The 26,452-nt window shown below is 41.9% G+C and overlaps 1 protein-coding gene across 2 annotated transcripts in view; it reads left to right on the forward strand.

Moving 5' to 3' along the window:
• Positions 1-605: 605 nt before the first annotated feature.
• The window catches only part of ASMT (acetylserotonin O-methyltransferase), a 263,533-nt gene continuing 237,686 nt past the window's right edge, over positions 606-26,452 (forward strand). For both annotated transcript variants that reach the window (XM_069636742.1, XM_069636744.1), the window contains exon 1: positions 606-709. In XM_069636742.1, the coding sequence (XP_069492843.1) occupies positions 638-709 (72 nt within the window). In that variant the 5' untranslated portion in view covers positions 606-637. The remainder of the gene's footprint in view (positions 710-26,452) is intronic.

Genomic DNA, 26,452 nt, shown 5'->3' on the forward strand with positions numbered 1-26,452 from the left:
ATCATGTAAGCAGTGTTTATACGTCCTCTAAATGTTGCACTGTGTAGGAGGTGATTAACTGTGCAGGGTGCTAAGTATACACATCTTTTCAAAACAGTTATGGTAGTTAGCTCAGCTTTAGTACATATTTAATATTAACTTGCATGTGTATAGCGCTTCGTGCCATGGGTTATGGCGTTGAAGCGCTTTGCCTGTCAGAGGCAAAGGAAGAGCATGGTAGAACATGCAGGTAGGGAGCAGCAGTCCGGTAGATAGTTGTGATGAGGGTAACTTATTTAAGTAAATAATAAAAAGGTTACCAGCTCAGTGTGTTCAGCACTTGCCGCAGAGACATTTATGTAACCACAAGCCCCCCTTTTTTAATACTCTGGGGTTTACACAGCATCTCATCCTTCTGAGATCCATACAGTCTGGCCCATTTAATTGGATGCAAAGAATGCCTGTTTCAGCGCCACACGCCCATTGTTAAGAGAAGAGCATGAAGACAGAGCATGTGTGAGTGCCTTATTCTGAGCACCCAGAACAGCTTAGCAAGAGGCACTGGCATTACAAGGCTACCTAATCTTCCTTGAGCGCTAAAGCAGCTTACCACTGCAGATAAGAGTGCCAGACAGGCGCCAGTGGGTGACAGAGGAACATGGGCACTTCAGAGGACCTGCAATATCCCAGGCAGTTACTGACCTACATGGATGGATTCCTGGTCTCCAAGGTAGGAAGGCCTGGCGGGCGAAGGAGGAAAAGAGTTGCATTCGATTTTTGCCTTTCTTACATATGATTTCTAATTGTGTCAAACAGTAGAAATAGTAACTGCGATGATAGTGCCGCTCGACTATAATCGATGCTGAGCAGCTCACGTTCTTGAAGAAAAGAAAACACATCTTTAAAATCGTATGGACTGAGGTAGATTTACAGCTCCTAGAAGCAACCTATTGGTTTCGTCAAGCGCCAATCAAAAGAAAAATTATAAAGTATAGTCGAAACGATATGGGGAACTCTATTTTCTTTGTGAACTAATGAAAGACGTCCAGGGGAGAGTGAAAAGAACAGTTTAAATAGGTTTTTGTCACTGCTACTTGGTTATTTTTTTTTGCTGACCTTGATGGTATCAAAGCTCATTTGTTTTGTCTGTGGGTGGGCCGGCCTCAGCCGTCCCCACTCTTTTCAGTCTCTTGCTCAGTCATGAAAGCGTCCACTTCAGGAGTCCTGCAGCCTGCATTGGAGGCCATCACTTGGCTCTCAGACTCAGTAAACATGCTTTGCTGACAATGAGGGGCCTGCAACCTGTATCTCGCTCAATGTATTGCAATACTATTCCTATCATCCCTCACCGTTGACTATTCTGACTAGGATTGATGGGAGTTGTAGTCCAAAACATTTGGGCAGCCGGAGGGTGCATCATCCAAATAATTAAAATAACACTTGTTCTGCTACATCTGGCATCTAAATGGTATAATAATAGGATTTGCTTTGCTGCATTCTTCCCACACAACCCAATGGCATTTCACGCTTGTGCCTTAAAATTCCATGTTTCTTTAAAGGGAACCTGAGACATCTTTTGAAAAGTTCTGACCAAATTCCGCAGGTTAATTTACTGTGCCCTCACCTCCCTGGCAGGAAGCCCTGCCTGCTCGGGTATACCCCCAGTGTGCCGGCTCTCCTTCTGCCATTTCCCTTTGCCACTTGGCGATGCTCACATAAATTACAGGCGCCAGCTCTCCTGTGTTCCAGAGAATCACTATCCTAATTCCTGCACGACTATCTGTCGCCCGATGGAAGGTAAGACTGACCATGGTTTGCACTGGATCCAGTTCCTGACATCAATACTTCAACATCTGTTGAAAGGCAATTGTGGACATCCCAGGTGAATCCAGTCATATTGTTAAGATGCTATTGGTCTCTAATGGTGGCTATTGGTTTCAGCTGCCATTGGTATTTAACCAGTAGAATTTACCCTTGCTTTTTGCAGTTTTTGTAAAGTCAAATGAGCAAAAACATTATTTTTGCAACTGGAGCCAGTAGAAATCCATTTCAACTGGCCGACTGGCTTTTCCACAAGGGTCTTCTCACCAGAGAGGTTAAGAACCTAATAAGCATTCATGGTGTTAACTATTTTCTCAGTCGCCAGAGTTCATTTGTTGCCCTGTGCTAGGCAGTGTACGATGTTTGCCCTATTGTGCTGGACCTCGTGCTCAGACACCTTTCACAAGCTCCACACAGAATTCTCCCAAGCACATAGATGTGATTGGCTACAGAGGGTGTGCTATTCAAGGACACTGAATGACGCACTCACTATATCACTGTTGCCATTTTGAAAAAACGATGGGCCTCATTACAGAACGGGCGGTATGAATACTGAGGGCAGTAAACGTTAATTGCCACCGGCTTCGGCGAAATTCCCTTCAAAGAAGAGGAAAATACTTTCTGCCAGTAAAAACCACTCCACCAGGTTACTGCCAGTGGCAAATACCACTTGATACAACTGCTGCCAGCAATAAAATTGCACCCAGCAAAATGATATTACCTACTTTAATCCTGGTCTCTTCTCTATATATATAAAGCAGAATATCTGTTTGTTCCTTTTACAGTTCCACACCGTTCCACCAATCTGCACCAAATCTTGCATAGTTACCAGTTAGGACCCGCCGGATATTACTGGCTGCATGACATTTGGACAGCCCACCCCTTTCCCTGGATTTCAGCCCCTTCACACTTGGACGATTGCCTGAAATCGGCAAAACATTAATGTGGTCGTAGAAGGACCAGACAAAGCACATCTTAAGCTTCTACGTGAGGATCAAAAACACATTTCAAGGCCCTAGGATGCACCGTTTCTGTGATATTTGCACCCCAATGCACTGCGCCACGCCAGGGTAAGGCGACAGGCGGGGAGAGAGCACAGAAGGTCCCATTATGCGGCAGCACGCCAGCTCTCCCCTCCACGTCTGCTCCGGAGTATGTCAGCCAGCCACACTCACCCATTCTCAGTGCAGTTTACTTCAGAGTGCAAAGCACATCAAGCGATAAGCGACTCGGAACAGCGACCTACAGGATCATTGATTTTCTACAATTGTTGTGGGTTCTCATGTCTGTCTACAGAACCCATGCAGAGTATTTCTACTTTTTGCTAGTTGTGGAATAAAATACAGCCGAGCATTGGCTGTATTTACTTGCCAAAACAAAACCCGCTTTTAGCTTGTCTTAAAAAGGTAGCATTCATACATACCTGCTGCTGTATGCGTTATGTGTCTTGTGTGAATAGCACACACACACAACTGAGGATGGGGGAGAGGTTTGCACCTAAGGCGCCAGGTGCAAGCCCCTGTAATTGAAAGATATGACTGGCTGTATATATTTACTGCTGATGCTCACATACCTAAGTGCCCCACCAACACGATGCCCTGGGCACGACATTGGTCCTGATGCCCAAGGACTCTATGTGCTGCTCCGATGTCAGTGACCTGTAATAATGACAATAACAAACCCCGTGGTCTAGCAGTGCACCTTTTAGATTGATTGCAGACTCCAAAAGCCTTTCCATTCTTTTAATGCCATTATTCCTTGAAGGCCTTTAAAGCAAAGATTTAAAGTCTTCAGTTTTTCGTAATGATCAACAACCTGACTGTCATGACCCCAATGAAAAGGTCCCTGATATTATTATGTTTTTTCATCATGAATTCTAAAATATGGAAAGGCTATTGGCATTGTGTCCGACCAGATACTCCAGCCAATCATTCCCGCACTCATCCATTGTTTACAATGGATATAAAGGTGAATGCCCTGGTCTACAGGGCACGCCTCGATGGGCTGGATTTACCACTTTTCTAAAGAAATGAAATAGATGGTATTTTAATTAATCAATTAAAACAGAAGGTTCTATTTATTTAAGTGAATCTCTGAACTGTGTGAGGTAACTAAGGAATACCCTATATTATGCTGACAGCTGGTATGTCAATAACACCAAACTGAATAATCATTGAATGTTTGACAGACTATATCGTTTCACCTTTTTGTATGACGAGCCTCATTACGCATTTCGGTGCTGGACTGACCCAGGGCAGCACAAACACTGATATGTTTCTGGACATTTCTGCTCTGTGAAAGATAGTGAGCTAAAGAATCTGGGTAAGGCTCTTGAAACCAGGACTAATGTCTGGCAGAGAGACTCCCAGGACCCCCCTTGTTAATTTGCATAATTTAACTAGTTTTGGGTCCCACCCTAAGTTACTAGGGGAATCCAGATGTGGACCCCTTGCTCACTATTCTTCGAGAGGCACAGCTCCATCCTACTGATGAGGTCCAACCAGACCGAAACACGTATCTGGGGTTGCTGTTTGTACACTTGTTCAGAGGAGAATTGCCTAGCATTTCGGTGCTGGACTGCCCCAGGGCAGGACAAAGACTGATATGTTTTGGAAATGTATCCTCTGTGAAAGATAGTGAGCTAAAGAATCTGGGTAAGGCTCTCGCAACCAGGACTAATGTCTGGCAGAGAGACTCCAAGGACCCCCCTTGTTAATTTTCATTACAGATATGTGCAACATTCTTGCAAATCACACGCACACACATGCACCCACACACCCCCCACCCTCTGCCATCCTAGTAGTCCTCACATGAAGTGGGGCAGGAGAGCCACAGGTATCCATTGAAAGTCCCTAGCTAGCACTCTTCAAAGGAGAAGTCAGCTTTAGACCTTTGCTGATGCATTAGCCAGGGTGGTACTGGGTGACCTGATGATAAACTTGGTGTGCGACTCCCGACCACTAGGAATGCATTTAGGTGTGCCACTTTTCTTTCTGTAATTGAGTGCAAGGCCCCACGCTGTGTCTGTCACAACATGTGTGCAATGACGCAGTTCATTGCTAGAAGCATCTGATCCATCCACTCTTCGAGCGTGATATGATATGGCATTTATAACGCGCCATACAAAGGTGTTTCAAGGCACGACGAGGCAAGGGAGGAGAAACAGAGGGAGGATAAAACAGCGATCTTACTAGGCCTAGTGAAATTGAGATCATGCAAGTGCAGGGGAGCCTGGCGGGGAGAAGTGCCGGCGGGAGGAGGAAAGATGGGCAAGTGCAGGTCATGAAATCAATGCAACAGGTAGTGCAGCCAACAGGTGGCAAGTGCAAGTGTTAAAAGCGCAGACAGCACGTGTATAAGAAGTGCAGGAAAGGGGACTGCAGGGTTACAGATACAGACCACAAGTGCAGGGGATGCCAGAAGACAGTGTGGTTATGCAACTGGACAGGCAGGGACCTGGGCCCGAGTTCAGAGGGTAGCCAGGTGACCAGTGCAGTATCAGACAGGAGATCAGCAGAGGACAGGAAGAGAGAAGGCAGAAGCAAAGGGGAAGGTCTTGAGGAGCTTTTGTAACCAGAGATGGTTCTGCTCAAGTTTCAGAGAGGCAGGGAGTCTGTTCCAGAGGGAGGCACCAACCAAAGAAAGAGATCTGCCCCAACTCGTTGATTAGAGAAGCGACTGACCCTCAAGGAGTTGGAGGTGGAGGAGCCAAGAGCTTGAGTAGGAAGGTATTTCCGAAGAGTAAGTTGGAGGTATTGCATTTTCAGGCCGCAGGAAGCCTTGTGAACAAAGCAGAGGGTCTTGAACTTGATCCTTGCCACCACTGGGAGCCAATTGAGAGATTTCAGGGCTGGAGAGATACGATCCCTGGGCTTGAGGCCAAGGACAAATCTCACAGTCCTGTTCTGGATGAGTTGTAGAGGACGGAGAGTAGAGGCAGGTAGATTTGGTAAGAGGCTGTTGCAGTAGTCCAGACTAGAGAGAACCAGAGCTCTGGAGACAGTGAGCTTCAGGGGGAAGGTGAGGAAAAGAAGAATACCTCTGAGGAGGTGCAGCTGGTTTTTTGACTTCTTAGAGACTTCAGAGATGTGAGTAGAGAAGGAGAGTTTGGAGTCGAAGATGACCCTGAGGTTCTTAGCCTCGCAGCGTGTCTTGTAAATATTTCTTTCCCAGATGGATCTTCTGTTGATTAGCTTATTATGTATAAACAAAAGGCCCGCCTGCTCCTGCATCAACCAGAGTCAGCCCGGTTTAGTTGACTGAAATCCTATAAATGTAAAGTATAGGATTGTGCTGCTTTACTCAATTAAAAGGCACCACAGTCATGTTCTTACAATTCATTTATTTTTCTGCATGTTCTCGTAAGTGGTGATCTCATGTAAAAGTGGTTCAGCAACAGTGCTGCACAGTATCTGTTTAATTGACAGCTATTAAATGAATTAACTGACTCATCAGTTCTGGACCCTGTTTCCACATCTGGAGAGCAGCAGGCTGTCAGGGAAATATGTAACTGCAGCTATGACTTAAAAAATGTGTATGTGGTTTATTCAAACCTTTACAAAAGAGACAAATACATCAAAAGTGTATACAACATTAACATCACACTAAAAGACGAGTGGTACATATGTAAAACAATTAGAAAATTACAACTAAACCTCATAGAATTCATCACGCTGAAAGAGGTGTAATAATATTTTGTTGATCAATAACATTTCTTCTAATTCGTGCTAAGATTAAAATAAAGTGCATGAGTAAACACAATTTCTAATTTATGCTCAAAACATGTTTAATATATTGCGTAGCAGCAATATTTAAAGATTAAAGTCTTCCATTTAGGATTCTTTCCCAGAAGCTTTCAGTCTAAATATTATCTGTATCATGAACAAATTTGCTAAAAAAAAGTATTTATAAAAAAAAGTCATGGCCTAACTGTCCCAGGATTAGTGGTAGGTACATAACAATACACATGAATACATTTGTAGAAAAATGTATGTAAACCGAATCAATTCTATCGTCAGCATGGAAAATCACCAACTTGATATCTTTTTAAGAGATTTGTCTTAAGCAGGGAACATTGTGCAATAACAAAACAAAATTTTGTCAATTTAGCGTAATAGAAGATGATACTTGAAAAATACTTTCCAATAATTGCTGACAGCTGGCAGTTTGATTAAACCTCTGATTTTAATTTAGAGTTATGCTCAGGTACTTTGTCCATCTTTGATGCTTTGTCTGTTTTTAAAAGAAGATTTTATTTTTCTTCTGAAGTGCAAAAATGCACGATTTTAGGGTTAGACCAAGAGGTTCTTTGTGTAATGAGTCTTCCCAGAGAACAGACATTTTTCTTCTAAGATGTAAAAGTGTGTCGGATTTGTGGCCATCGCATTTTCTCCTTGGATGTTAACTATCGATAGTGTGAGCAATGGATTTAGTAATGGCAAATCTTCATCTTCATCCTGAATTGATTATGTGGATAATTCTGACACGTTCAGCGCCTCTTCTGAAGTGTTGTCAGCCCCTAGGTTACAACTAGTTGTAGAGGCGTTTTGCTCCTCAAGTAAAACGTCTGTTGTAATCCTGCTTGTTGAATTCATTTGACCATCAGGAGCTTCTTTCTACAGGTCCGCCAACTTTGGCTGTTTGTTTTTCTTTAAATCTCAATGCAACTGAGAGGTTGTCCTAAATTCCGACTCTCTTCCAAAGGCACTGCAGATGTGTCAGGTGTTCCTTCCATTATTGAAAGTTAAAATTTTCAAGGAATTTGCTGGAGGCTGTGTTTTTTTTCTTACCTGGAGACTCGGATTATGCTTTCTCTCATCTTTATTTTCTCGAGCAGCAAAGAATAACCACAATAATCAATTTAACAACAAAGCATAAACTACAATCCCCAACATGCTTGAGTCTTCAGTCTTTGGTTGTTCATATTATTATTGGGCTTCCTTTACCACGTGATACTTTTGACCAATACTCCTTAAACAGTCCCAATAAACACTGTCCACCATTTTAGACCCTCTGTCCTTTTCATACATGTGATCTTTATTTTGCATGTGAACGTTTACTCGGTTCTTACTTCGTCACTAGATTCTATATGGTCTATACATCTTTTCTCTTGTCATTTCTTCTTAGGTGTGTCACTTTCTTCATGTGACGTCACCAATCTCTTCTTTCATCCGTTTTCACATGCTCTTTAGGGATCTTCCTCAAAAGGCTTTCAGTTCTTCATTTATACATAAAGAAAGGTCTTCTCAATGGATACTTTGCTTCAAAGACTGCTTGTGTTATAGGCATCATTACAGGTGTCTTGCTTGTCACTATTTCCGGTTCCCAACATATAGGCAATTTAGCGGCGGGACTTCTGGCAGAGGCTTTTGGCTCCTACTCTACATTAGCCCTCAAAATTCACTTGAGATTTTCTGGTCATGTTCAAGAACATGAACCATGCAACGCTCCCCTTCAGACACTTTTTGAAATAAATGCTGGTAAAATCAGCAAAACGGATGTACAATGTAAATTTGTTGATGCACCATAAGCCACGTGGAAAATCCCCCTCCTCCTTGGAATCCTACTTGTATTTCCCTTCCATTTTCTTTCACAACCTTCAAAAATAGGGACTCAAGGAGCTTCGACATCCACATGCAAGACAGTTCCACATCCTATGAAGACACCTTATCTTCACAGCTACCAGTCTCTTCTCGCAGCGGCGCTTACTGAACACTTGCACTCTCATCTACCCAACTGATCCTGCTAGGTACCTCTTCTTTTCCACCATATCCCTGTCTGTGCTAAACTCTGATACTGTGACATCTGCCTTCACAACACAGACTTCCCACGACAACCCCTTCTTTACCGCATCCTTCTCCTAATCTCACACAGTCGCCTGTTCTCACCACACCTTCACAATCACTCTCTAAACTTTCCTTCTTACAGAAGCACCTCTAGCAGACCAATACGCCTTCTGTTCATCTCACTCGCTCTTACTCTTTTTCCAGCTCCTCTCCCCAACACCCTAACAATACCATGAAAATTCCCCTTCACTCTCCACCCCTTCCCCAGTCTCCTATCTCCCCTTTCCCCTTCCTCTTTTACTTGTTGTGCAGAGACTACTCACAGCAGAGTCCTCCAGCCTATTCTTGTGTCTACTCCCATGTCACCTGCCCCATGTCGTGCACTATTCTTTTTTGCATCCAGCCCATTTCCAAGGGGTGGCTCCATCTCCACCTTGCTCAGTCTAACAGGCATCCCACCATGCCTTTGTCCCCTTATCATAGGAGGCCTCCACTCTGGTGACCATTCCTACTATGCCCCCACTGGCCCTCATTCCCCCCCTCATCCTTTCTCACCTCACATGTGAACCGCACTGGGAATCCTTTCCTCTCCTTGTGCAAGAGCAGAACGAAATTAAATACATTTTTGCAAAGCGTTTGAACAGAAAAGCAAAAGAAAGCAAATGGCGGATCCTGTGGGAACAAAATGGATGCTATAGGGTTATGCTGACGATTCTGTAATTGGCGATGCTGGGCATATAATGCGATTGGTTTTCGGCCAACATAATATAACATCTATGCTATGGTAGGGTATTTTATAGACTCAGAAACCCTCCTTTTGGCCGTAAGCCAAGAGCATTAACCATACATCGCATCTTCCTCTGACCATGTATCTAATTCTGAACTATGCATACTACTGTAATCGTCATCATCAATATTAATCAACATGAACTGTTTCATAGTTTGGGATTCGTTGTTTGCATTCATATCTACTTTGGGGGTTCTTTTCTCTGTTACCATGTGTACGCAATCATCAGTTATTTCAGAGCAAATAATTGGCAGACAGTGTATGCAATGACAACATGTCATGAAGATTCTAAGTATCGTTGCTAAAATTGCAACTAGTTTCCATCCCCATGAGCGTAGTAACTCCCAAAACCAGGAACTTATATTCAGTTCCCAACCACCTGTTGGGGGATGAAGGTCAGAACTCAGAATGTGTAATTTCTTTATTGCCTCAAAAATCGTACGGGAGGAGTCACTTACAACTACACAGCACGCTGACCCGACGATTTTGCAAACACCTCCACGGTCGGCCAAAACTATATCAAGAGCCATTCTATTCTGAAGTGTCATTAATCTAATTGCCTTCTCTTCTAGGGTCATAATTATACAGACCCTCCAGGATTTTGCGACACAAACCTTTATTTATTGCAGCATTTTTGCAGCACAATTTCTATTGACTGAAGGGTGCAGAATTGGTACATTGCAGGAAAGAGGCTGTGTGCAAGGCTACAAGAGAGCCAGGGTGTCAATATGTATATATCTTTTATATCAAATAGGAAGAGTCCTAGATGTCTCTGGCTTGGCAGAACAGTGTTTGTTTTGGCTACGTTTTTGGTTTAATGTGCATGCCTATTTAATATTATTAACGTTATTAATCATTATCAGTTGTAATGCTGAAAATATTCCCAGTCTATGTTCCCCAATCCCGCAAACACCCACACACCTCTCTCACCCAACACACCTCACACGTCTCACCAATTCCCCATCACAACTTGTATTTTTGAACCGCATGCTCAGTCATGCACATACTCACATGCTCGGTCACGCTGCCAAGTCGCAATTTGCGCTTTCTAGTCCCTGCCAAACTCCAAATCATGCTCCCAACTCACACCGTATGCTCCCCAATTCCTCCTGCAGTATACAGTCCTTCATTCTTGCATGCTACTTCTGCATCTTTCATCCTCTCTCCCATTCTATCACACTCTTCCCTCATCCTTTCTCCCAATCTGCAGCCCACTACTACCCCTGAGCCCATGTTCCTTCCACTTTCTGTACCTCTGTTCTCTCTGATTTCTGGCCCACCACCCCACTACTTCCGCTCTGCTCTCTTGCCCACTGCTTCCCCCTCTGACCCACTGCTCTCCCTCTGATCTCCTTCCGCTTTCTTGCCTACGACACCACAACTCACCCATCAATCCCCTCTCACTCCTTTCTCTCAGATATTGTGACCATTTTTCAATTTTTGTAGAAAACTGTAGATTTTGTTCTAAAAATAGAGCAGAAGATGTGCTGTTTTTAGATAAGCAATTTTTTTAAATGAGCAGGCCACCTTAATCTCAAAGGTGACCTGCGCATTTCCACGGGGCAGAGCTGTAGCGCAAATGATGCGCTGGCAAGCCACCTTGAATACGTTTGTGTTAGATGCGCTCTCCCGACAATGGTCTACAGGCTCCCTGTGCATTTCATCGTATTTGGCCCGTAAGGTTCCTGCCACTGTAAACACAACCCAAAAAACCACATTTCTACCCCATTTGGGGAACAGAAATGCAAGTGAGACAGCAGCTGTCACACTTAAAAATGTTTTTTTTTTTTTTTTTTAAAGTATTGCATGAGTCAATAGGGTCATTTAAGACCCTGTAAGCAGTGGCACCCATCTTGCACGTATTTAAAGTGGGCACATAGAGTGGCCTACAATTTCTGCACATTTAAAAGAGCATCTTGCGTGTCAATTTGGGATGCACTTTTAAATGCGCCGAAATGCCCCTGATTTGCGCAAAGGGGTGAAAAAGGACTTCTGAATGGGCGCATATAAGAAGCGTCCGTTCAGATGTCCTTTGTGGATGGGACTGTTTATTTTTTTTATTTTTTTTTTGCTCTAGTGATTAAATGTGCTTGCGCATTTCATTTCTTGAGTCCAAAAAATAAGAGTTGAACCCCTTGGTCCCTTGAGTTTAAAATATTTATTTATTTGTTTATTTATTTATTTTGAATGGACATTTTTGTAGGTGTTTTTGCAAAAACTGCTGTTTTTGCACTTTTTTGCAAAAACTGCCGTTTTTCGCTGCATTTTGTGGGATCGCAAAATCGCTATAAGCTGGAGGGTCTGATTATACAATATATCAGTCATTCCATTTATCGTTTTTTCTAAAATTCTGGACAGTCTTCTTATATTCCAGGAGTTTATTGCTTGTCCCCAATATGGTATAAATGATTTTGCTATGTCTCCCGCAATAAATCCTGCATCATCATCCCACCAGGGCCTTGATTTGGATAATTTCGATATAGCTTATGTTCGGGAAAGGAATACCCCGGGGAAGAGGATCCCTAAGTAACAAGTCCCACCCCAATTTCTAGGTAACCAGGGATAAGCCGTTTCTCCACATACAAAATAAACGGGATCGCCTACATATATTGGTTCTTCTTCTCTCTCAAGTACTGCAATATTCATGCATCTATTGAATGTCCCTACTGAATAGGAACCTTTCTTCCGTAGACAACCCAGGACAGTGTGAGGATTGTAAATTATTGTATACGAGGGGGGCACTACATCCTTATTCCCTACTGGGTTCATGTGAAACGTCATTACAGATGACTTATAAGGCACATACAGTCTGTCTACTGGCCTTACCACCACTGGCTTTATCAATCTTGCTCTGTTAAATATGCAACAACCTACAGGTTCCATTACCACTTTCTCAAATTCGTCTATGTTTGTCTTGTCTAATTGACCTGTGTCACTCTTATTCCATGTTCCATAAAATAGTGCACTTAGTGATGCATAGCATGCTGTATTGAGGGGTAATGGCTGTACATACCAACCCATTCCTTTCCTGCCATGCTGGGGTAAATGGGTGCAGATCCAGCAGTTCGTTTTGTTCAGGATGGAGTGAGTCATATTCATAATTAAAAGCAACGTGTTATTACCATAACCTTCCCTATGCCTTTCTTCTATTGGAGGGAGAGTATAAGAGATTACATGGACTGGACTGTCTGTGACAGGTGCTTTCGTGGCAGGCAAAAGAGAACTTAATGGAGGCACGCTCTCCAAATACTATAATACTGGGATACATGCTACTGGGATAATTGTATACATGATACACAGAAGTGTTGTAATTATAAGCATTGATTTCTTACAGCAACTCTTTCTAGATTTTTTTATAGTCTCTATATCTATAACATCATCAGCATTGGTGCAGGAGGGAGCAGAAGCAAGTATGGGCATTGTATGCGATTCTTCTTCTCCAACAATGTTCGTCGTGAATATTTCTCACAGCAGCGCCCGTTGAAACACCAATATGTTCAAAGAGGTTAGCAAAGTGGTTAGGCCAGTTCTCGGCAGCCTGGATTGCTAAACGTGTGGCAAGATTACTGTGCCTCTGCACATTGCTCAAAAGACTACAGAGCAAACATCAATTGCCTTTGTACCATATGCGCCCCACTCGTTCACACGGGATGATCAACAAATGGATTTTTTTTTCCAAGATAGCACTGGGAAGCCGCGATCCAGAGCTCTCAAATTGATGCAGATTGGTACAGCTCCCACGCTCCACTTCCCTAGGCCTCCGATTCCCAATTCATCCGTGATGGGAAAAGAGGCACAAACAAAACACGAATATCAAATCACTTTCGATTTTGAGAACGTAGGTTGTACCTTATTGCTCCAGGTAGTGTATGATCAATGAACAGTGCAGATGCACTTCCAGATGCAGGCTCAGTGTCAGCCTGTGATGCAGCAAGTGACGATGCAGGCTTTATGTCAGCCTGGCATGATGCAGATTCAGCTGGGAAAAGTTGGGCCACATTTAGCCCTTTCTCCTCTTCAGCAATACTCTCAGGCTTTCTCTCAGGCTCAGGGAGAATTGGTGGCTGAGAACTGGCAATGGTGTCTTTCGAGTCGAGGGCAGCTCTTTCTCTCTGGTCGTCTGGATCAGGCAGTTCTTTCAGTGGCAATGGAATTCTTTTTGTGTGGGTGGCGTGGATCCACACCTTACGACCATCCACACGGACTGCAGTCTGCGTTGCCAGGAGTATTTGATAAGGGCCCCGCCACCTCGGTGCGAGTGAGGACTTCCTCTCAAAATTCTTAATTAGGACCCATTCACCTGGCTGCAGACAATGCCCCGGGCCTGTGTATCTGATAGGAAGAGCCTCCTGCACCTGCTGATGAATCAAACAAAGATTCTGCGTTAACATTTCACAATATGTACTAAGCAAAGGGTATTCAACTTCACTCAGGCGCCTAGGCTGTGGTGCGCACCAAACATTTGCAGGTCTCCCCATGACAATCTCGTATGGGGAGAGTCCAGTTCTTGCTTGCACAGACGTGTGCACGCACAACAAAGCTAAGGGCAGCGCATCTGTCCATTTTAATTGACTCCCGGAACAGATCTTACTTATTTTATTCTTTAAGATGCCGTTTTGATGCTCAACAAGACCGGCACTTATCGGGTGCCTGGCGGAATGGAATCGTTTATCAATCTTAAGGCCTGCACAAATCTGTAATATCACGGCGGCAACAAAATGCGGGCCGTTGTCTGACCGTATGACCCGTGGCAGGCCGAATCTAGAGAAATATTCTTTTAGCATCACTTTTGCTGTGCTCATGCTGTGCAGTCCTTAAGCGGGTATACTTCCACCCATTTACTGAATGCACAGACTACCACCAAGATGTATTTGAGGTTCTGACATCTTTCCATTTCTATGAAATCAAAATGGATGACTTCAAAGGACATAGAGGGGGGGCCAAAACTACCTGTTGGAGTAGCTGTTCCTTTTCCAATATTATGTTGCAAACAAGTCATACAATTCTGGACTAGCCTCTCTGCAGTTTTTCTAATGTGTGGGTTCTGCGATTCCGTAGCCAGATGCTGAATCATTTTCTTAGCACATATGTGTGTGGGGCTGTGGGCCATAGTGACCATCGCAGTTACATATGAGTTGGGCAGTATCCACTTTCTACTTTCTTTGTCCACCCAGCAACCTTCTACATCCAATTCTGCAGAGTCCTCAGCCCACCCTTTTATTTAATCGGCAGTTACTTCCGCCTGCATCTCTTTGACTGTGGCAATCCCATTTTCTATCATGCAGGGCACTTCTTCTGACCTTTCAATTAACATTTTCGAGTGTAAATCAGTGGCACTTTCTTTCGCAATTATGTCTGCAAATGCGTTTCCTTTTCCAGCGTTACATGTTACTTTCTTATGCGCCTCGCATTTCATTATTGCCAGTCGCTTTGTGTAGACAACAATCGTGCTCTCAAAGGGCCATGTTGAATCTTGGTTCCATGTGATGTTAGAAAACCCCACTCAGCCCAGAGTCGACCAAAATTGTGTACCACCCAAAATGCGTACTGACTGTCAGTGTATATGTTTACATTCAAATTTTCAGAAATGTCACATGCTCTTGTCAATGCTATCATCTCTGCAGTCTCTGCTGAATTGTATGGAATTCTTTTGTTCTCTACAATACTCTTCAGTGTTGTGATGGCATATGCAGCAGTTGATGTGCCATCTGGCAATTTAAAACAGGAACCGTCACAAAACAGTTCTCCTTCTGGCTCTTTCTGTGGGGTGTCTGTTAGGTCAATTCTCCCTTTCGTTTCTTGTTCAGTAACCATTATACAATCATGGGGTGGTGATTTCTCCTCACCCATATCTTCATTGGGAGGGGGCATTAACTCTGCAGGATTTAAAGTGCAACATCTCTGAATTTGGATATGTGGTGCAAAAAGGACAATTTCGTATCTAGTCAGTCTAGCTGATGTAAGATGTTGCGTCTGTGTTCTATTTAAAAGAACGTCTACTGTGTGAGGCACCATTAAGGTTAAGGCGGGACCCAAACCATTCCCTCGGGTTTGTTTTACTGATGCGGCAGCCGCAGCGACAGCTCGCAAACAGCGTGGCAAAGCGCATGCAACAGGATCCAGCACGGAAGAAAAATAACCGCATGGTCTATTTCTTCCTCCTTGTTCCTGAGTCAAAACTGCCAGCGCACAACCATCATTTTCATGCACAAAAACTTAAAATCCTTTTCATAATTTGGTTTGCCCAAAACTGGAGCTGAGCATAACGCAACTTTGAGCAGATCAAATGCATGCTGACATTCCTCATTCCATGGCAAAGGCAAGGCAACATCCTTCTTTGTCAATGCCACCATTGGTTTCACAATCATAGCGAAATTCGCTATCCACTGCCTGCAATATGAAGCCATGCCTATTATGGCTCTGACTCCTTTCTGTGTCTTTGGAATAGGCATACCAGAGATGCTCTCTATCCTTTCTGGTGTCAGTCCTCTTCCCTCTTTCTAATGTAGGTAGCCCAAATAGGCCACCTCCTTTCAACAATACCGGAATTTTTTCAATGAAGCTTTATGTCCATGCACTGCTAAATGTGTCAATAACATAGCGGCACCCTCTTGCAAATTTTTTCTGAGTCAGCAGCAATCAACAGGTCATCGATGTACTGCAATAGGACACAACCCGCTGGCAGCTCTAGCATGTCTAGTTGTTCTTTTAGTGCTCTGCTATAAATACTCGGGCTCTCAGTGTAACCTTGTGGAATTCATGTGAATGTGAAAGAATGTCCTCCTATTGTGGAAGCAAATAGATATATGCTATCCTGATGTACCGGGATACTAAAAAATGTATTCTTAAGATCTACAACACTAAAATGTGAAGCAGAGGCTGGAATCATTGTCAAAATGGTAGTTACATCTGGGACCAATGGAAATTGGGGATCAACTACTTTATTCAACGCACGCAAATCAATTATGAAACGATACAGTATTTCATTACTTCCTTTCTTATAAACTGGAAGAATGGGACTATTGCAAGTGCTACCAGTAATTTCTTCAATCACGCCTCGTTTAACCAAATCAGAAACAATGCATTTCAATGCTTTCTCACCTTCCACCGGAATGTTATACTGTGGGATACGCGGCAATGAGACTCCCTCTCTCAAACCAACTCTCACCGGCTCTATTTTCAAACAACCAACATCGTTATCATTCATCGCCCATATGCAAGTCGTTACCTTGCTTAACTCGGTTGGCAGAGGTTTGGACAAGAATTGGGACACTGGCATTTTTTGTGGTGAAATCATTAAAAACACTCCATCAGGAGAACAATGAATAACCACACTTAATTTTTTCAACAAATTTAAACCCAATAAATTCTCACAGCAATTTTGTGTCAAAAGCAACGGGCAAAACTCAGTGAATGGACCTAGTGTTATAGGTACTGACTGTGACACTGGACTAATTACTGGGGTGCCTGCAAACCCTACTGAAACATTCTTCTGCCCTGACAGTGGTATCTCTAGAACCAAGTGTTGGTCTATTGAGCACTTCTGTGCACCTGTGTCCACTAGAAAAGTGTGCTCCTTATTCCCAATTTTCATTTCTATGTCGGGTCCTTTCTGATGTTAGGTGTCCTGACCCACGTTTGAGCTATCATGCTGCAACATTTGGTGCTGTGGGCTTAGAAAATCCAAGATGGCCAAAAAGCCCACATGTGCGCCAAAATCCAGGAGAACCACGCAGTTTGTGCACACTAAAATGGTTGCCTAACTTGCCACCCACCAGTGCGAGCAGGATGGGCCGGGGTGCCATGAGTGAAATGTGTGCCAAAGGAAAAACCGCACTTTAAAATCACCTTTTGTTTCTCTGAATGCCAGCTCAAAATGCCTATTTTCAAACATTGCAACACATCCAAAAATCTCACTGAACACCAGCGGACATCTGGCAGAATGAAGTATGTGTGCATACTAAATCTGGGAAGATGAAGAGCCCAAAACAATGTTCATAACAAAACTGGCTGAGCTATGCATGTCAGCAGCCTAACTGAAACTGGATTAAAACCACCAAAATCAAAATGTTTAAATTAACTGAGTGACCTACTTTTGAGTGTCACATAGTTTGTAACTGTTAAAATGTCATAGTTTTGAACTTAGAATCAGCATTCTAGCTGCATGTGTAAAAAATGTTAGTTTTATTTGAATGCAGAAAACTGGGTAACTAGAAGTGACATTAGCTGGGGCCTGGCTTAAGGAACTGGATTCTGCCTGACAACTTCCCCCCAATTGGAGTGAAACTGGATCCACAGCAGTTCTCAGGCCTGGCTGCATTCTGAGGGGAGGTTACCCCTCTCTGATTGAATTACCAAGGGACTGCTAGAGACTAAACAAAGGACCCAGGCAGAGGGTTTATTGGGGGGAGGTAATAAATGGCTTCCTCTTGAACAATGGGCCTTCCAGGACTCAGGCAGATGGTTTATTGGGGGGACCGTAAAACAGCTTCCTCTTAGCAGAAGCTGGGAGGGGCAGGGTCTCTGAGCTTGGCAGAAACTGGATAAACTGGTTTCTATACCATGTGACCTGAAAAGACACACCCCTGTTGGCCAGAATATGATTCTAAGAAAGATGTATAACTCACAGTGCGGACTTGTCAAAATTATTTAAATGATACCGTAATTCTTGTGATTTTTCGGTGCACGTTTTAAGACGCGTTGGGAATTTGTGTGATGTTCTGGGGCAAAACCCCGCTATTTATTGACACCACAGACTCTGTGTTTAAGCTAGAGACATGGGAATTTACTGGAGTATGTATGGACAGGCCGTGTATATGTGTATAATTTTTAATGAAAAACCAATATTGCAAAACCAGTTAAAAAACGCAAAATGTTGCCGTTTCTGAATGCAAGCTCTTAGAAACATCAGAGTTTGAACAGAGTATACCTCATGTGATACGTGATGGGTGCATGTAATTTCAAACCACTGTGTATCTATGAAATATGTCTTTAGGTCAAATATAGATTTGTGGGCAAACTGACCAGGGGAGGATCCTCTGACCCATAAAACCTACAGCATCACCATGACACACATTTCCTTCCCCCAATCAAAGCAGTGCGGAAAGCTTGACCAATGGGCAGTTGAAAGAGGGGCTGGCTAGTGATGCTGCACACACACCCACTTTCAAAAGACATAAAAAGAGCCACTGGAAGCTAGAGAGGACATTCAAATCCAGTTGCTGCAACGCGCTCTGCCAGACCATACAACATCCAGAAGATACCAGATTCAACACTTAGACTTTAAAACTCCAAAGAACTTGAATCAGAACTCAAAGCAAGGGCCTAAACCCACAAACTGAGAACTCTTCTCAGTAGGCCTCAGCATCCAGCAAACCTAACAGCGGTAGCAGCATCCAGGAGCCGTGCAGATCAGCGCTGGGTCCAGAGAAAGCTGTGCAGAAAGATCCAGAAGCAGTGCTGTACCCAGAGAAAGCAGAGCAGTATCCAGAACCAGAGGCCAGAGATCCAGAGTGACCCAGACCGCTGTTAGCAGAACCAGAGAGCTGACCCAGATCACTGTGAAGTGCCGAGACCAGAACCGGAGTCCAGTCCAAAACCTGACCAGATCCGTGGGGAGGCCTATTTCAAAATATATTGTGAGTACCTAGCCGAACTGTGCAGAACCAATCTCTTAGTTAAAATAATATAATTCAATCTATTTTAAATCTAACCAGAACTGCCTCCTAACTGTCACCTGTCATTTGCAAAGCTGTCACCTGTCATTTTCTAGCTGCAAGCTGTAACCTGTCGCTTTGAACTTTTAAAATTTCAAATCCGAAAAACTACCTTTATTTAATTGTCCGTATCTCTGGAACCGTTTGTGCTAGGAACTTGGTTGAACTTTCCTCTGAAAGCTTAGAATCTCGGCTTTTCAACAAGCCTAGAACCGACTTGCTACTCCTTATACGATTCTCGCACTCGCGAATTTTGCCGCAATTTGCGATTTGGCCCGATTTCTTTACTTGTAAAAAGATAGCTGCTTTTGCCTGAACTGCTAAATTTCGTTTGCCTCTTAAGAACCATCCCTGAATCATTGCTAGAGTGAGCCTGAACTCATATTAACTAGATACCACTCACCCTGAACCTCCTGAAGGGAATTAAAAGTATTTCAGCATATTCTCGCTGCATTGTCACCATATTCAAAGCATTTTGCCTGTGTTTCAACTTCTATCTGTAGTCTAAGCTTGCTGGGGTGAACTGAATTACATTTGATTGCATGTCTGAGAACTGTGTGCTACTCTTCATTTCCTTACATTGTATAAGGGGGGGGAGTGGATTGCCAGAGAAAAGTGATTACATTGTTTTGTTGAAATCATATTCCACGGGCGCGCACCCGTGGAAGCCCCGTGAAGTCCCGCTTTGCCGCTTCGCCGCGGCGTCCGGGGCGGAATGGGTTTTCCTATTCTACACACTTAGTTTTCTCTTCCTTTTCCTTTATTCCCCCTTTCCAATCGTTTCCATCCGTTGGCAGTGTGTGGATCTAAATGATTCGCAAACCCAGCGAACCATATCGTCTCACAACGGAGATGCCGTGTGACATACGCCAACGGATCATGTCAGAATCCCAGGCACTCCCAGAAGAACGACCCTTTGCAAAGGTGACAAAAAAGTTATGTTCAACTCCTAAACAACCACTACCTAAAAGCAAAATTAATTCAAAGGAAAAGCTGAAAACGCCCAATAAACGCTATGATGATATACAGAATTATGGGTTTGGAGTGAAAAGCAAACCTGTTACAACACTGATTCCTGCTGCATCTGTACCGCTGGTTTCACCATCTAACGAAAGTCTGCCGATTGATTCTATAGTGTGTAAGGCTAAGGTTGTTTTACAAAGCACTATTGCTGAAACTGCTGTATGTGTGCCAGCCGATTCCTTAATGTGTTTAATTAAAAATACTGTGCCTATTTCAGATACTCCTATGTATGCCGAAGGAAATTTCACTTTGTCAGAAATGCCTATCCCACTTTCTGATAGTATGCTATTAGAAAATGTCTCCTTAGGTGTCCCAGTTTTAGCAGCCCCCAAAATGATTGGCATCTCAAAGGAAATTATAGACATCGCAGATACCAACAATATGAGTACCTCGCTTAGAGTAGCTGTATCTAATTTATCTAAATCTCCTGAGATGTTTAAACAATCGGAAAACAGCATATCCACGCTAGACATATCTTATATCCCTCCAATCCCACGGAGGCTAAATAACGCCCCTATGAGCTCAGAAAAAGTATTCAATTCCTCGAAATCTACATCGCTAACTTTAGAAGTTATGAACATCGCCCTTATGGCTCTTGCGAAACTTTTTGAAACTGTTGATAGTTCATTGAAAAATGTGGTTGAGAATATCAAAGCCATGGAAATAGATCAAAAGAAACGCAACTTAGTTGCAAATTCCAGGCACAATGACATCTATAACAAACTAATCTACATTATTGACCATCAAAATGAAATAACACAGTGTTTGACTCAGAATCAAGTTGAAAATCTAAAAACCAACATGATAGGAGTTTGTGCTTCCACTCAAACACTTGAAGACCCTGATTGTGAAATCATAGAAATGATTCTGGACTCACAAACATAGCTCCCTTCCCAAATGTTAAATTGCCAACAAAAGGCCAAATCGGACATTCCGTTTGTTGAAGGTATTATAAAGGAAAAAATTGTAACAGCTACCTCCATCTATCAGCACGTGAACTGCCCGCTCTCACAAGGAGAACAAAGGTCAGACTGTGGACAAAAACTCCAACCCACGTATTCTGTTTTTGACATGAAAGTGGCTAATGAAGCCATAATCAAGTCAAAAAAGAAGAACTGTAATAAACTCTCAGACCAAAAAAAAAAGCCAAAAAATGAAAAATCTGCGAAGACATCAGGAAACTCTTCCACTAAACAATTTATTAATACTCTTGCTAAAGCAAACTTGAGATCGACAATGGCTGCGAGCCTCATAACGAAAAAATATGCTGCGTTAGCTAATTTAAGGAAAAAAAATAAACAAGCAGATTTTATCCAACTGTCAAAAAAAATTGCAGACTATCCCCCACTAGATGAACTCATCAAATTGGCTGAAAAACAGAAGTCTGCCCATGACAAAAACTCTGATGCGTGTATGAATCCCATACCAGTCATCGGTGGTGATCAGAAAATAGAGAATAATGAGGTTGACAAAGATTTAGCAGCTTCAAGAAAGGCCTTAAGACACGAAATCGACTCGTATCTCGAGTCTCGAAAGTTTGAACCACCAATCTTCCCAATTATAACGAATGGCCCAGCCAAATGCTCTACTGTGACTCACTCTGACACATTGTCAAAGACGAGTGCAATAACAAACATTCCAGGAAAGCGAGTCTCGTTTGCTGAGATCGCTCCTTCCGGTCCTGAAAACAAGAGTCAAATCCACACTACCAATAATAATCTATTACAAACAGATCTAAACGAAATCAAAGATTCTATTGCGCGTCTGTGGCAATTCAATGCTAGATCACAGACGGTATCTTCCCCAAAACAAGCAAATGAAAGACAATGGACAAGCCTGCAATCTGTTCCAAATATAAAATCTTCACTAGGCAAAACATCAATGCTATCTAACACTCGATTTGTAAAAGAGGAGAACAGACATTCCGTGACTCTTTCGTGTCGACGGGACCTAGGTTTGTCATACAATATGAATCGTCAAAGCATTCTAAGACTTTTTGCTGATGTGAAATCATTACAAGAAATTCAATCACAAGATCTTGATCAAATTGAATTTCCAATTGCAGATGATAATACCACAGTCCTGATATGGTCCCGGTCACTAGTCATCCATAACATTATTTGGGCTGCGCGACAGGACTTATCTAATTTGGGATTTCTACTCACCCATAATGGAAATAATCAAAAACAAATTAAATCTTGCCTGAAACCAACCCTCAGACTTGAACCATACATCTCAAGAATTCCTGCTGACCCTACAAAAAATATGTATAATGCTCAAAACTATATGACTAGAGTATAACTAGCTAATAACGAAGAGATCGTAGAGCTAGCAGTATTGAGTTGGAACACACGAGGGTTTAATCATTTAATCAACAATAAGGAGAGCATATTGGGAGATTATGATCTAATTTTCTTGCAAGAAACATGGCTCTCCATTACACCAACGTGGAATAACTATGATGTGTTGCTTAATCCAGCTATAAAAGCAACCAGAGGCAGACCTATGTCAGGATTGCTTACAGCGTCAAACTCTTTAGCAGACATTCAGCCCTGTTCCATACCCCCATCGAATGCATACATACAATGCTCTTACGTCACTATCAGCTTGATTAAGATTGCATGCCTTAATATTTATTGGAACCCTATAGGCATAACATCTGCTCAGTTCTTCAAAAACTTAACGTCTGCTTTGGAGAATGCTATGCTGAAATATGAAACTATCCATTTGATCATTGCTGGTGATCTAAATTTACATCTTGTAAATAAGAAAAAAGTGAAAGATAATGAACGTGTATGCATGTGGAATAAATTTATGAAATCTTGGGACTTAATCATGCTAAATGGTACGAGCGTGGCTGACTCGCCTCCTCACGACACTTGGTTTAGGAAAAAACAATCAGCTATCATTGATTATATATTTGTTTCGAGAAGTTTGTTTGCTCACTCAAATAATTTTGCTGTCCAAGCATCACAATACAGCGATCATCGACCATTAATTTTTAAGATTAACCTACAGCTCACTCCAACTGCACCAAGACATGTACTTAAAGGTCAATATGAAATTAATAATTCTTTAAATCGACTGAAATGGTCACATGAATCTCTAATTTCATATTACGACCATCTACAATCTTATAAATCATGTGTGTCATCTCCTGAACCAAATAAAATATCTCCGTTTAGCCTAATGCAACTATATGCTTCCCAACAAAGTATCAATACCAAAATAAGTAAAATCTCTGATAGCATAGTTCGCACTCGGAAAGCAGCATTCAGATCACAAAAAAGAGAAGCCATGAAACTACCTGCACTTGTAAAAATACAAGCCCTGAAATCTATCAAAACCAGCTATAAAAATTGGTTAAAAGAATACAAAATTACCAAACATCAGAACGATGGGGAATTCATGTTAGCTCAAATTAAAAATAAAAACACGGCACAACTTTGGCAACTACTAAACTCAGTAACCACCTCGACTCAACTTTCTTCACTCATTAATGGTGTTTCAGAATCTGACTGGTGCCTACATTTTGAAAATGTGTATGCTGCGCCAACTGTAAATGATAATGAGTATATGACATCTATTCCGTTTTCTCTTGAATTTGACGAGGATGATATTTATCATTTTATCACCAAAGCCAGTATGTCCTGAGCCCCCGGCCCAGACGGTCTATCTAATGCCATCCTAAAAAAGAACATTGACTTATGGGCGCCGATTTTATTCTCCCTTTTCCAACTTATTATCAGTCATCAAAAAATTCCGTCATCATGGACACAATCGATCATCGTACCCATTTTCAAAAAAGGCAACAGGCAAAACCCGTTGAGCTATCGACCTATTGCCCTCCTTGATGTCTCAGGAAAAAAATTTTGTAGGCTGATATTACGAGAATCAAACAACTGGTCATTACAATTTAAACGAAGAGACCCCTTTCAAACTGGGTTTGTTTCGGGCATGGGCACTGCTATTAATTTAACTATTCTCAATGCCATCAAATGTTCGTATGCCGTGCGGAAGCAACCACTTTATATAGCATTTGTGGACTTTCGCATGGCTTTCGATTCGGTGGACAGAGTGCTGCTAACTCAGAAATTTGATAAGAATTGTGATGCTATTACACTCTAACACTTCTGTACAAGTCAAACTAAATATGGAGGGTTTACTTTCCAAATCTATTTCGACTGCAAGAGGCCTGAAGCAAGGGTGCATTCTTGCATCCACCTTATTTAATCTTTTTTTACTTGACATGGCTGATGATTTCATGAGAACTCAATCAGATCCACCGAAGCTGGGTAATCACGTAGTTCCCTGGCTTTTATATGCGGACGATTTAGTCCTGCTATCTCAAACTCTTTCTGGCCTTCAAAAAATGCTGACTGCTCTCGAGTCTTATGTTGTGGAAAATAATCTCACAATAAATGAGACCAAGACTCAAATTGTCACTCTTGGAAAGTATCCAACTCATTCACATAACAAGTTCCAATGGACAATATGTGACAAGAAACTTCAGGTTGTTACTGAGTATAAATACCTGGGCGTAGACTTTAACAATCTAGTATCTGAAAAGACAATTGAGATAAAGCTTCAATCCAAACTGACAGGACTCATTTCCCAAGCAAGAATAATTCATGCCAGATTTGGAAAATGTTCCTGCATACCGGTAATGAGGTTTTATCAGCAGAAAGTACTACCTATAGTTACATATGGCTCAGAATCTCTGCTACCCAGGTCCTCCAACTGTCTAATCAAATTGGAAGCTAAATTCTGGAAAACCATCCTCAATCTACCAAATGGCACCCCTAGCCTGTTGCTTAGGTTTGAACTTGGTCTGTTATCAATCCAATCATTGGTTACTTGGAAAATGTGTGTTCTACTAAGAAAATGCATAATGGGTCTATTCAAACAAGATTGTTTAGCCATCTTAGCAAAGTATCTTCTAACATCATCTCACTCTTTTCCTTTAAAATGGAGAACCCACGTATTGGATGCCCTTGTGGAGGCAAATATCTCTATTGACATATTACTCACCAATCCGAACCGGGCAAAAACCAATATTTTCCAAGCTGATTGGATTATGACCCAAGATAAATGTTCTAAATTAAAAGATTTTAACAGGATGTTATTTGGTCATAAAGAATACCGAAAAATGGCAGACTATTTAGTTAGATGTCCTTCCTTGAGTTTGAGACAAAAAATACTACGATTTCGACTAAATCTATGGCCTGTCAACGAAATTTTGCTAAAACGAGGACTCATAACTAAAGAGTTGAGTTATTGTCGATTTTGTTCTAATGGAACTATTCCTGAAACTCTGGCACACATCATTATCCAGTGTGAAGCCTTTGAACCTCAACGTCTAAAAATAGCTGAATGCTTAGCCTGGAATCTTGCTGATCACACGCTTAATGAAATATGGCATGAGATTTTTAGCTCTAGAAAGATTTCAGTTAGAATCGCGACAATGTGATTGCTTGATTTGGCCTTTCCGTTTGTGCTAAAGCTTGTAAATAATGACAAAAAATCAAATAAGGTAATTTCCTAGCAACTGAGAAGTTCTTCTTTATATACTTACTCTACATGGAGCGCATGACATCTTAACATGCAAAATTATGCAAAAAGTGTCATATGTTATATATGTACAAGTGTTTTGCTACATTTGTTGTCATGGATTTTAACTTTTGTATTATCACATGTTAGTTGATCCTATGATGAGATATGGTGTGAAATTTTCAGTGCAAGAAAAATCTCGATCAGCTTTGCTGCTATTCAATTGCTTGATATAGCATTTCCTTGTGCAAAAAGAATTTTCTAAAAGTTGCACTCTGCACCAGAAAATAGGGTCAAAATACTTATTGGTAATTTTATATAGTCATTTTTATATGTTGTAAGAAAATGTTGATTTTATTTGTCATCTGTAAAAATGAAAATTTGTAAAGTTGTATTAACAACTAAATCAAATAAAAAAATAAAAAAATAAAAAAAAAAGAAATCATATTGAGTATTTTCTGTACTGCCTTTCATTCAACATTGCATCCATCTGAACTTATATAAAGCATTCTCTACCACCTTATTCTTCTGTTCCTATTCACAAGTGTGCTAGTGCCAGACTATCCATTATTGATTACTGCTCAGATTAAGTGTGATATTCAATCATTAATTCATTATAAAAGTGTGATATATATATATATTGTTTAAATTCTCAAATAAACCTTTTAAACTTGCAAAACAGAACTACTTCTTGGCTCAGTGGGGTCAGGGGGATTCCAAGAGAGGGGTGTTATTTAGGGGTAGTCATCCAGAACTCATGAACTGGACATAAAGATATATCAATAAGGGTT

This window comes from Ambystoma mexicanum, chromosome 7p, assembly GCF_040938575.1.
Source record: "Ambystoma mexicanum isolate Mex_15411 chromosome 7p, UKY_AmexF1_1, whole genome shotgun sequence".
NCBI lineage: Eukaryota > Metazoa > Chordata > Amphibia > Caudata > Ambystomatidae > Ambystoma > Ambystoma mexicanum.